The 12538-nt window shown below is 40.6% G+C and overlaps 1 protein-coding gene across 8 annotated transcripts in view; it reads left to right on the top strand.

Annotated features, from left to right (window-relative positions):
• Nucleotides 1-12538, top strand: part of DIS3L2 (DIS3 like 3'-5' exoribonuclease 2) — a 346332-nt gene that overhangs the window by 40954 nt on the left and 292840 nt on the right. For 7 of the 8 annotated variants that reach the window (XM_073877261.1, XM_025889524.2, XM_025889509.2 and 4 more), the window contains exons 2-3: nt 10753-10902; nt 11441-11598. In XM_073877261.1, coding sequence (XP_073733362.1) covers nt 10851-10902; nt 11441-11598 — 210 coding nt within the window. In that variant the 5' untranslated portion in view covers nt 10753-10850. Of the gene's footprint in view, nt 1-4898; nt 5022-10752; nt 10903-11440; nt 11599-12538 lie in introns of those variants that run through there. The other variant, XM_073877240.1, reaches the window with a different exon arrangement.

The following is a 12538-nucleotide window of genomic DNA, read 5'->3' as shown; positions in this document are numbered from 1 at the left end:
CTAAGAATCAGGGGAACCAATGATGTAGCTTTCAGTCCAGTCTGAGGGTCTGAGAACTGAGAGTGCTGAGAACAGGAGAAGATCCATGTCCCAGCTCAAGTGATCAGACGGGAGGGGCCAAATACTTCTTTCCTTGGCCTTTTTGTTTTATTCAGGCCCTGAACAGATTGGATGGTACATACCCACATTGAGGAGAGTGGACTGGTCTACTGAGTCCACCAATTCTAATGCTAATTTCATCCAGAAACCTCACGGACACAAACATACCCTGAAATAATGTTTAGCTAAATATCTGGAGACTCTGTGATCCAGTCATGTTGACATAAAATTAACTATTGCAGTGGGTTAGATTACCGAGTTGCAGTGAGGAACCCCGAAAGGTTTTGAAAAAGCCCTTGATAAGATACCTCCTGTGTGAAATATGGATTGAAGAAAAAAATTAGTGGTTGAGAGACCTCTTAAGAAACTGTCGTAATCTTTAGGCTGTTCTGTTGCAACAGCCTGATTTCAGACAGTGCTGATCAAGTTGGAAAGGAGAGAATCTATTTAGGACACATTTTGAAGATAGAAGCAATGGAATTTGGTATAGAGTCTTATTAATGGAGAGAACAAGATTAGATGACTACTGTTTGCTGCCCAGGGATGATAATGATGTCATTAATCCAGATGCAGTAAGTATGTGGGCGGAAAATCTAGTTGGGGAGAATAATAACTTGAATTAGAAACATGTTACATTCAAAGTGCTTGCCAATATTAATGAGCAGGAAGTTGGAAAGTTAAAGAAGAGCTTCAGAGAGCAGGGCTGGAGGTATACATTTAAAATTCTTTAACAGACAAGTGAGATGAGGCTTAAGAATAGGATCTTGGATTGGCTGGGTGGCTCAGTTGGTTAAGCATCTGACTCTTGGCTTCAGCTCAGATCATGATCTCACAGTTGTGGGATTGAGCCCTGCCTCAGGCTCTTTTCTCAGCATGGAGTCAGCTTCAGTTCTTTTTCCCTCTCCCTCCCGCTCATTCTCTCTCTCTCTCTCTCTCAAATAAATAAATAAATAAATCTTAAAAAAAAAAAAGACTAGGATCTTGCGAATGGCAGAAACTTAAGAGGTAAGTGAAAGAAGAGGAGTCAGCAAGAAAATTTGAGAATTGCAGAGAGAGTTGGAGGAGCCAGGAGACTGTGGTGTTCTGAAGGGTCAAGGGACTTTGTAGTCCAAGAGTATGGTCAGTGGCATCCTGTTCTAGAGGGTCTAGGAAAAATTAACTGAAAGTATGCTATTGTTTTAATGATGAAGATTTTCCTCTTTAGGAATATGGAAAGCCCTATTTCATTGTAGAGATGAGGACAAAAGTTATATTCCAAGGACGATTAAAGACTGTGTCAGGGGGAAATAGAGTTACGAGTCTAGACCACATTTTTAAACTTGGGCAGAGATGGGAATGATGGAAATGGAGTGGTAGCTGGTAGCTTGAATTGAACAGGAGGAGAACAGGGGGTCATTAGCTAGGTTGTATGCTTTTGGGGAGGCAACTATGGAGAGACTAGTGGGTGTGGTAAAGTTCTAGAGTAAATAGATAAAAATAAGGGTGAAGAACACAAATTGAGGAGGTTAGGTTGTAAATATGTAGGGACCTTTTTTTTTAAGATTTATTTATTTAAGAGAGAGTGAGTGTGTGAGCAGGGGGAGGGGCAGAAGGAGAGGGCAAGAGAGAGAATCTCAAGCATACTCTGTGCTGAGCAGGGAGCCTGATGCAAGGCTTGCTCCCACGACTCTGAGGTCATGACCTGAGCTGAAACCAAGAGTCAGATGCTTAACCGACTGAGCCACCCGGGCACCCCTGTAGGGACTTTTCTAACTTTCTTTTTTAAAAAAATTATTCTTAATGTAAATTCACTTAGCCAGCATATTACAGGAAAGGAGGAGAGGATAAATGATATTATGGGAAATTTTTTCTGAGAGAAGAGTGAATCATATAGGAGGGAGTTGGGAATTTAAGGTTTTGACTGAAAATGAGAGAGTTAAGAGTGAGGTTGGCACTTCCAATTATGGCATAGAAGATAATTGGAAACCAGTCTTCTGACAACAGTTAGAAAAGCTGACTTAGGGGCGCCTGGGTGGCTCAGTTGGTTAAGCGACTGCCTTCAGCTCAGGTCATGATCCTGGAGTCCCGGGATCGAGTCCTGCATCGGGCTCCCTGCTCAGCGGGGAGTCTGCTTCTCCCTCTGACCCTCTTCCCTCTTGTGCTCTCTATCTCTCATTCTCTCTCTCTCAAATAAATAAATAAAAAAAATCTTTAAAAAAAAAAAAAAGAAAAGCTGACTTATACCCATCACCAAAAAAATCTGTTGAAGGTATTTGAGAGGTAAAAAGAGAGTGATTATCTAGGAAGAATAAAGGTTTAAGGAAATAAGGCTAGTATTTAGGGTTGTCTCCTATGGATGCGTACTAGTTTTTAGAGGGATCAGCTGAAAGACTGAGAAGCTGAAAAACTGAGCGGTGTACCTGATATTATCTCAGGGCTAGAGAGATAGAGATTGGAATTTAGGCCCTGCTAATGTGGGGAGTGTGTGGTCCTGGTGAACCACTGTTATTTGGGATTGGGATCCTGAAGGGCTACAATCTACAAGTAAGGTTGAAGTGGATGTAGATAGGCCCTCACAGGAACTGTATCTCTACTTTGAATGCCTTTAAACACTGAAAGCAGATTGAGGTAATTTATTATGTTTGTCTCGGGTGTTTGGCAGAAGCAAATGAAAATCCTGTTTGGAAGATGGTAACATTATGCTAAGCCTCAAATTATCACTATAGAAATCTTGGAAATATAAAGTCTAGTCCATAATAAAAAAATCAGGCACAAATGATCAAACAACATGAACAAAATCAAATAGAAGCAACAAAAGATAGTATTAGATCCATCTGGGCCTCTGTTATTGGAGTTTTCAGGAGCAACTTTAATATAGCTATGCTAACCTTGTTCATGGAGACAGAGGACAAGATTCACCATTTTTAGCAGAGAACTGGAAACTTTTAAAAGAACAAAACGGAAAATCTAGACTTGAAAGCATAATAACTGAAATTAGGGGCTTAATGGGTGAGTTTGATGGAAGATTAGAGCTGAGAGAGAATTAGTGAAGTGGAAGAATCACTGAAGAGATTGAGGAAGACATAGAGATGCTGAAAGGTCAAAAGTGTGTAATTAAAGTTCCATACAAGGTGTTTAGAGAGAATGGGGCAGAAGGGTTATGGGACAAGATTGGCTGAAGGCTTTTTATAACTGATGAAAGCTATCAAATAATAGTATTATTGCTTACACCAAGCAGGATTAAAAAAAAATCCATACCTTAGTATATTGTAGTAAATTGGTAGAAAACCAAGGATGAAGAGAAAAATTTCAAAAGCTGCTGTAGATGGGGAAAGGGAACAGTACACTTTCAAAGAATAAAAAATTAGATTAATGACTGACTTTTCAACAGAAACATTGAAGGCCAGAAGACAATGGAATATCTTCAAATTACTGAGAGAAAATAACTGACAATCCAGAATTCTAAAACCTGTAAAAATTTCCTATGAGAATAAAGATGAAATTCAAATGTTTCAGACCTGACAGGAACTCTTTAAAATGCTCAAAAGACACATGTGGCTTGTGGCTACCATACAGGACAGTGCAGATGTCGGAAATTTCCATAATTTCAGAAAGGACAGCACTACTGTATGTACTAAGAAAATCACAAGGATATTTTGAGCAACATTCTGCCCCCTCAAAAAGGGAAACTTTAGATGAAATTGATAAATTTCTTTCTAGATGCAAATTACTAAAACTGAAGAAATTTAAAAATCCAAATTATTTTATATGTTAAAACATTTTTTTTTTTCTTATGATGTCTTTTTCTGCCTTTGGTATTGGGAAATACTATCCTCATGGAATGAGTTGGGAAATATTTTCTCTGTTTTCTGGAAGTTTGTGAAGGATTATTATTATTTTTTCTTTCAGTGTTTGGTAGAATTTACCTTAGCTTTCTTTATTAGAAGATTTAAAATTACTAATACAATTTCTTGTTATATATCTATTTTAATTTTCTATTTTTTCTTAAGTCAGCTTCAGTAATTTGTGTCTTTCTAGGAATTTGTCCATTTCATCTCAGTTATCTCATTGGTCTAAAAGTTGTTTATTGTATTTCCTGATAATCCTTTTCTGTAAGGTTAGGAGAGAGGTACCCTCTTTCACTCCTGTTCTGTGGTCACCTTGTGGAGGTAGAATGGACCCCTTCCCAATTAGTAGGATATATATTGATTGCACCCTATATAACAGGAGAATTTGAGAGAGAACTTATTACTCACCTAAGAGACTCCTTGGCAGAGTAGGGTGGGTACAGGCATGTCTGGCCTGGCTTGAATGAGGCAGAAGGAGTGGGTTAGTTCTTTATAATGGCTGGGGGACTGGAGAGAAGTTCCTATGTGCAGACTGGGGATTTGTGAAATTCGAATTTACCACTGGGGCCAAAGGTTGGGGGGCATATGGACTGTCTTATCAAGCTGTACAGATGGATCAAAGGGGAAAAGGGAGGTAAGGCTTAAAATAGGTTGGTAGTCAAACAAATGAAAAATGGAGCCAGGCTCTTTATCACAAGTTTTTTAAATTGGATTTTTAAAAAAAAATAATTTTACTTCATATTTCTTTTCTTCCTTTCTTTATATTGGATCATCTTATTGATCATTTTTGTTTTCAGGTTTATTGATTCTTTTATGCCAACTCAGATCTGCTATTGAACTCTTCTAGTGAATTTTTCATTATAGTTCTGTCTTTCAACTTGGAATGTCCTTTTTTTTTTAAGATTTTATTTATTTATTTGACAGAGAGAGACACAGCGAGAGAGGGAACACAAGCAGGAGGAGTGGGAGAGGGAGAAGCAGACTCTCCACCGCCGAGCAGGGAGCCCTTTGTGAGGCTCGATCCCAGGACCCTGAGATCATGACCTGAGCTGAAGGCAGATGCTTAATGACTGAGCCACCCAGGCACCCTGGAATGTACTTTTTTAAAAAAATAATTTCTGTCTATTGATATTCTCTTTTCCTTTTTAAATTTTCTTTTTATTATTTTGTAAAAAATTATTTATTTGAGGGACAGAGGGAACGTTTGTTGAAACCTGGACATTTTTGATAATATATTTGGCATTCTGATTCCTTTTCCCCTGGCGTTGGTTGTTCTTTTTGTTTGTGTAGTGACTTGTCTGGACTTACTCTTTGGAGTCTGTTTCTTCCACAGTGTGTGGATGCTGATGTCTCTGCTAGTTCTTCCTTTCTTGTTTTTATTTTTAAGTCTAACTTTCTTGTAGTTGCCCTTGGGTCAGCATATCTTAATGCTCAGCCTATGATTCTCAGAGGCTGTGTTTAAACTCTGAAACAGTGAGGCCCCCCTTAGTCCTCTGTCAGTGGTTCTCATGAGACTTGGGGGAATGCATTCAAGTTCAGACAATTTACATGTCAGCCCAGGCTTTTGCTTTCTGCATTTGCAAGGCTCAAATTTATCCAGGGATGAGTGGCTCTCTTGGGCCTTCTCATTTCTTTCCTGCATGTTTAAAGTCCTGTGCATGCACATAGCAGGAAAAAGTAGATTCTTGTCAAGGCCCACTTTGGTTGTCTCATTCCTAATTGTCCCTGTTAAATTTCTGGTTGGTTTCCTGATTTGTAGCTTGCCCTAACTGGTATTGCAGATTCAGGCTAGCTGTGATATTGGCCTTCTAATTTTTTTGTGTGTGTGTTCCTGGAATCATTATTGTTTTTGAAAATGCCCCTGGGCATGGAATTCTTCTTGCTCTGTTCCAAAGAAATTTAGCTCCCTCTGGTAAGTGGAGCTGCCAGTCTTCACAGCTTGCTCTGCCCTGGTGGGACTTTCATACTAAGGGATTGGGAGCGTGTGTGGGATGGTGGGAACTCCAGGTTAAGCCACCACACACTTCCTTTGTTCCTAACAAGATTCAGTAGATTTTCTTGAATAAACACTTCTCAATTTTTTGTATGTCTTTGGTCCATATCCTGATTCTTAAATAGTTGGTTTTGATAATTTTATCCAGGTTTATTGTTATTTTTGTTCTAGGGGATAATATTTGTCAAATTCCTTATTCAGCCATTCTGGGCATCATTTCCCATCTTCTCTCTCCCTCTCCTTCTCTCTCTTATACACACACACACACACACTTTTTCTTTTTTTAGAGAGCATGTGTGTGTGTGTGAGTGTGTGCGGTGGGTAGTGGGGGAGGGGGAGAGGAGGAGAGAGAATCTTAAGCAGACTCCATGGCCGGTGCAGAACCTGACTCGGGGCTTGATCTCACCACCCTGAGATTGAGACCTGAGCCAAAATCAAGAGTCAGACGCTTAACCAATTGAGCCACCCATTTTTTTTTTTAAAGATTTAATTTAATTTATTTATTTGACAGAGAGTGGGAGAGAGAGAGCAAGAGAAAGCACAAGCAGGGGGAGCAGCAGAGCGAGAGGGAGAAGCAGATTCCCCACTGAGCAGGGACCCCAGGAACATGACCTGAGCTGAAGGCAGATGCCCAACTGACCGAGCCACCCAGGCACCCCTGTCTCCCTCATTTTTTTTTTATTAAAGATTTTATTTATTTATTTGAGAGAGAGAATGAGAGATAGAGAGCATGAGAGGGAAGAGGGTCAGAGGGAGAAGCAGACTCCCCGCTGAACAGGGAGCCCGATGTGGGACTCGATCCCGGGACTCCAGGATCATGACCTGAGCTGAAGGCAGTCGCTTAACCAACTGAGCCACCCAGGCGCCCTGTCTCCCTCATTTTTAAACATTTAAATTTTACTCAAACTGAATTTTATTCTAGAACGTGTTATAAAGTACACTGTATTGGCAATTTGTTAAGTAGTGTCTTAATACAACTTGTTGATTATTTCATGTGTTTCTTAATTATTTGTAGTATAAATTGTTTATTCCTCTAATTTCAGTGAGGTTTATTTTAAACTTTTTAAAAAATTTATTCCATCAATAGTGTGTTCTTTCATTTGTTTTTACCATGTCTTGCTTTCTATTGGCCCCATCTTAGCTTCTGAATAGGCTCAACCTTTTCTCTTTTTAAACTTTTCTTTTGATTTTATCTCCTTGGGTTTCCTTTACTTCCCAGGTTCATAAATTTCATCTGCTCTTGCTTCTTATCAGGACTGAGATATAGGGTAAGGCGATGAGATGCCTAGGGCATAAACATTTCAGGAGTCTCTCTCGAAGTCCTGCAAGTGCAGGGTGCAGGGTTGGTACTTGCATGATTTTCCTTTTAAGAATTTTGCATCCTAGGTGCCTGGCTTGCCTCACACTAGTCCTGGCCCTGCTTAAATTTCTCATTAGTGGATATTCATTGTAAGCTGTTTCTGTTTCTGTTCCAAATAGGCTTTATTTAATTCAAATATTTGAGCAACTGCTCTGCACTATGCATTGTGCTAGGTTTGGGGAATATAAAGGGTTTCAAGACACCACTTCTTTCACCTAGATTATTTCTTCAGATTTACTCCTTCTCAAGTCTAGTGCCTTTCCCCCCATTCTGCTTCATACCTGCCTTTTTGTACCATGGGACACTGTTAATCATTACTGCCTGTTCATCCTAACCCCAGGCCAACTCTTCAAAATATACAGCTATTTCCATGATAAGACACTGTACATCAGTGTCTCTCTTTCTGAAAGCTGATGAGGATTAGAAATTGACTTGTCCTTTCAGTGTGTTAAGGTAGGGGGGCCCAGGATTTCTCCTGGGTTAATGGGCCTTTAGACCCATGTTGCTGGGAAGGTTGCTTGTTCATTCATCTTCTGCTTAGTATCTTCTCTGTTTGGAATCTTTCCATGTCCTTCCAGTACTTTGATACCCAAAGGCAACCTGATTCTCTGCCCAGCTATTTGGCTGACTCTTGCCAACTTTGTGTCCTGGGTCCTGTGTTCTTTTCCTGTTCTTTGCTGACTTGCTTTTAGTGTAATTTCTCTGAATGACCCTGTTCTGCTTAGGTGTTCTCACTGCTTATTCATAAAAATAAACTCATCTACTCATTTAAGGAGTGAATAATGAACACATATTCCACCCCAGGTACTATAGGAGTCACTGGGGTTATAACAATGAACCCAAGGACGTTCCTTGTCCTCCTGAGCTAGAGAGACAAGTTAGGTATGAATCACATCAATTGGGGGGTATTTGCTGTGAAGGAAAGTTAGAGATGCAGCTGATCTTAAGACATTTGAATTGAGATCCTGGTCTTCATTTCACTTAACTGGCAGTCAGTTTTGAGCTCTTGCGGGGCATCAGGACTTGATACAAAGCACCCATTTTCAATTCTGGCTTTTGTTTTTGTATTGTCTTTTTCCTGCTTGCAGCTTGCCCCCAACCCTTCACTTTACCCAAGGCTGCCATGAATACAATTTACAATTACTGCCATGAATACAAATTACAATACAGTCTTACTCAGTAGTGGTTGTCAACCGTGATCTTTAACTCGTTCTCCTTTGGAAGTTATTTTCTCCCTTGTTTTCTTAACATTTGACTGTGTTGGTTCTTTTCCTACATCTTTGTTAGCTTCTTTGTTATATTTTCTACTTCTTCTTTGCATTTCCTAAAAGTTGCCCTAACCCAGATTTTGTCCTGGGCCCCTTCTGTGTCAGCTTAGCCTTTCTTGGCAGTCTTGTACATTCTAGAAAACTCTGGGTTACCATTTTTATGCAAATGGATGGCTAATTTATCTAAGTTATGCTCTGGTTTCCAAGTATTTGGGTTAGAGGTGTACACAGAGGCACATTTCCATGAGTACAGGTGTATGTAGAGGTATATGTTCACGTAAAGATAGGGAACACCCTAAGTGGAATTCATTATCTTTAACTCAGTGATGTTATAATCTCCCAGTCTCCTTGCTTGAAATCTTGAACATTTCCCACCTTCTTGCTCTCGAGATTCCAGATCTGCCTGGCTGCCAAGTGGGACCAGTTTGTCCTGTGTAATAATACCATGTCATGGGTGTCTTCTTTTCAGTGTGTGCTTGTTCAGTTCAGGCCTTCCTTCCTTTCTCCCTGTCTGTTCTGGTTCTTTCCTAAGGTGCAGCTGCCGCTTTCTCAATTCCAGATGACTCTGAATCCTGTGCCAGGTTCATTTTTCCTGAAACACAATTCTGATCTGTTGTTCTTCTCTTCTGCTCATTCATGCTTCAGAAATTCCCTACTGCCTGTGAAAAACGGGCTGTTTTTCTAGACCTTCCAGCTTGTTTTATTTTCCTTGCCACTGCCTCCCTTCATACAGGCTGGACTCTCTCCAAATGGAATTAATGTTGTAAGAACCTGCCTGTGTTTTTCTGTTTGTGTCTCTACTTTTGTTTTCTTTTGCCAGCAGCATGCTTTTCTCACATTCTCAGTTCTTCCTTCACATCTTTCCTGAAGCTCTCTCAGATTTCCTGACTCAGAGATACTTTCTTCCATCATAAGTACATTTACCCATACTTAAAAAAAGAGAGTGCTTATCACTTCCCAACTTGTATTGTTATTTCAACATGATTTTTATAACTCTAATTAGCTTTTGTGTTCTTCACTGTGCCTAGTATATAGTACATTGTCCAAGTATTTGTTGAATTAATAAGTGGACGAATGCCTTCTGAATTAAACGATCAGAGAGTCTGGCCTCCTCCTCTGTGTGCCCTTCCCATTACCTTGTTGTTTATCTAAGACCATCTGTTTCTCTCCCTTCTTGCCTTTTTTTTTTACTTTATCCCTCAATCTCTTTGTGTATTGCTAAGTGGCCTATTACCCTTTGTCTTTGTAGCTTGTCTTTTCCTGAGTTAGTATTAATTTCAATTTAAAGAAAAATGATGTCATTTCAGTGAAGGATGTGTGTGGGAAATTTACAGGAAATGGAAGCTAGTGTTGAGAATGACATCTTGATCCATTTTATGGGAAAGAAGCCTGCCCACCAGGATTTTGGAAATTTGCAAGTATAGGCTTGAATCCCTGGGCTGGTAGCCAGCTGAGAGTAGAAAGTAGAAGTTGTGTTGATGTGTTCAGTATCCAGGTGGAAGGCCAGGGGCCAGCTCCAGGGCCCCGGATTCCAGTCTGCTGATCCAGGCAGCTGCCTTATATTCCTTAGAAGCAGCTGCCTTGAGCTTGCGGACAGATGATTGGTTTGAAGTGATGTCAGGTAAGAGCAGGGAAATAGATGTCTAACTGCAGTGTTGCCATTTTTTGAAAGCTAGTGAACCACCTGGGGTTCCCTGCATAGTTTTGGATATCCGGTTGTGGCAGTGAATTAGGTTTTGTTGATGAATTCCAAAGGAATTAATTTAAATTGGTTTCATAGATGAACGTCATTTGTCCGACGTGAAACTTAATAAGTGCCGCATCTTTGGAGTCCTACTTTAGTACCTATTTCATTATAGCCTTGAGATTCCAGATCTTTATACCCTTTTTCAAAATTCTATTCCCTCCCGCTCTTATCCATTTCAGAAGCCGAATGGAACTGCAGAACTCTTTCATCCCCACCTCATTGCCCTGTTTGTGGAGGTTTTTAGTTGAAGTGGCCCAGACAAACAGGCTAGCGATACCTTGAGAAGAAACTGAGGACAGATGGTGTGCTTGTCTAACTGCCTAGGAGAAAGTGACACTGGGACCCAGGAGGCCCCCCGCCCCTCTGATGTTTTTATCATGCGCGTACTACATTTCTGAGAGCACGGAGGAGGCTACAGGTTAACTGCTCGTCAGTCACTTGTCTCTCTTTGGTTTCAGCTAGTGACGACTGAGCTACTCAAGGCAGGAAGAACTCTGAGCTGAGCAGTGGAGGCCTCCCCTGGATCTGGAGAGAAGAGGCGACCTTGGAACCAGTAATGAGCCATCCTGACTGCAGGCTGAACCTCCGGCCCCTGGGGACCCCCAGAGGTAGCAAAAGGAAAATGGAGTCTATTCTAGCAACTGGAGACCTGAAATGAAATAACAGTGGAATGGAGGCACAGGGCGGGTCTTAGGGCTGAGGGCCACTATAGTTCTTTTGGTGACCTGTTTTTCTTCCATGTTATTTATTCTAGAATTAAGTGTGGTTTCTTGTTGTCTTAATGTATTGTTATATTGAGTACAGAAAAGTTTGTTTGGTTTCCTCCAGAAAAGAGACAATCTTTTAGTAATTCCTATTTTAAAAAGTTTGTGTCTATAAACAGCAAAGCATATTGAACCCATTATTCAGATTGTGTTCTGTGCATGTTGTGGTGCTGATTTAAAGCTTAAGTCTCATCTGTGTACATTTTATTCATGTTTCCTTACTCATTCTTTCCTTTTTGTGACTATTTGAAATCATTATCCGAGCATTTCATTCTTTCATTAGTCTTTCTACATTAAAAAAAAAAAGGTAAAATGTCTTCAGTTTAAAAATACAGAGATGTTTTGGTTGAGGAAAGAGTTGATTGCTGCCTCATGTTTCTAGGTGTGTCCTCTGTGGTTGGCCCACATGGTGTTGGTGCTTCGCCAGGTGACAAAAAGTCAAAGAACAAGTCCATACGAGGGAAGAAAAAGAGCATATTTGAAACCTACATGTCCAAGGAGGATGTCTCAGACGGCTTGAAGAGAGGAACACTTATCCAGGTGCTTAAAACATAATAGGCGGCTATTCCTTGACTATGTGGAATCAGAAGTAATCTATTGCTCATTAAACTGTTTATTGTTCTGTATTGTGTGCTTGAGGGACATGGTGCGAGAGCAGGCACAGGGCTTCCCACTTCTACACCTATAGTGCGGTTTGGGGTGGTAAGCACCACAAGACAGACAGACCAAGTGCTCTGAGATTTGAGAGGAAGGAGCCATTACTTAAAGTTAGGGTTGTCTAGGAATTTTTTTTTTTTTTGTCTAGGAATGTTTTATTGGAAAGCATATATTTGGACCAGGCCATGAATTGGCACAGTTGGAACAAGTGAAGGTAAGAGAAAGAGCTTTACGGACAGAGAGACCAGTGTGCGCTACTGAGACAGAAGTGGGAAATAGGGTTTGGCTGTAAGGAGCATTGAGAGTTCAGTTTGCCTGGAGCACGTGGATGCTAAATGATGGAGACTAGGCTTGAAAAGGAACCACTAAATAGCACCAGACAATATTTGTTGAGTGCTTTATAGTTTACAGAATACTTTTACAATCTAGGTCAGTGGTTTGGCTCAGCAAAAGTTTGTTGAGCATCCACTGTGAGCCGGGAACAGTTCATAGTTGGGAGTGTGGTGCCTGGATGCTCTCGAGATGAAAGTGGATGGGATTGGTTTTCTGTTCTTTGAGCTCCCAGCCCAGTGCGGGCAGGCAGTCATGTGAATGGATGATTTGGGGATAAATAGTAAGTGCTCAAATAAAAGTGTTACCAGGCTGTATGAGAGGATGTTGGGGGAAACTTGGAGCCTGGAGGAGGTGACTTCTTGGTGAATATTGAAGGATGACTAGTTGGGGCCTATTACATGAGTGATCTGTATGTGAGAAGGTGGTAGAGGTAGTAGCACCCATGAAAACATGACTTGTGAAACAATGTGGGTTAAGGCCGCTTAGGTCT

This window comes from Callorhinus ursinus, unplaced genomic scaffold (genome assembly GCF_003265705.2).
Source record: "Callorhinus ursinus isolate GAN/ISIS: 27379988/994484 unplaced genomic scaffold, GSC_fseal_2.0 scaffold2, whole genome shotgun sequence".
NCBI lineage: Eukaryota > Metazoa > Chordata > Mammalia > Carnivora > Otariidae > Callorhinus > Callorhinus ursinus.
The sequence above is the reverse complement of the archived record's forward strand: the minus strand, read 5'-3'. Positions and strand labels throughout refer to the sequence as shown.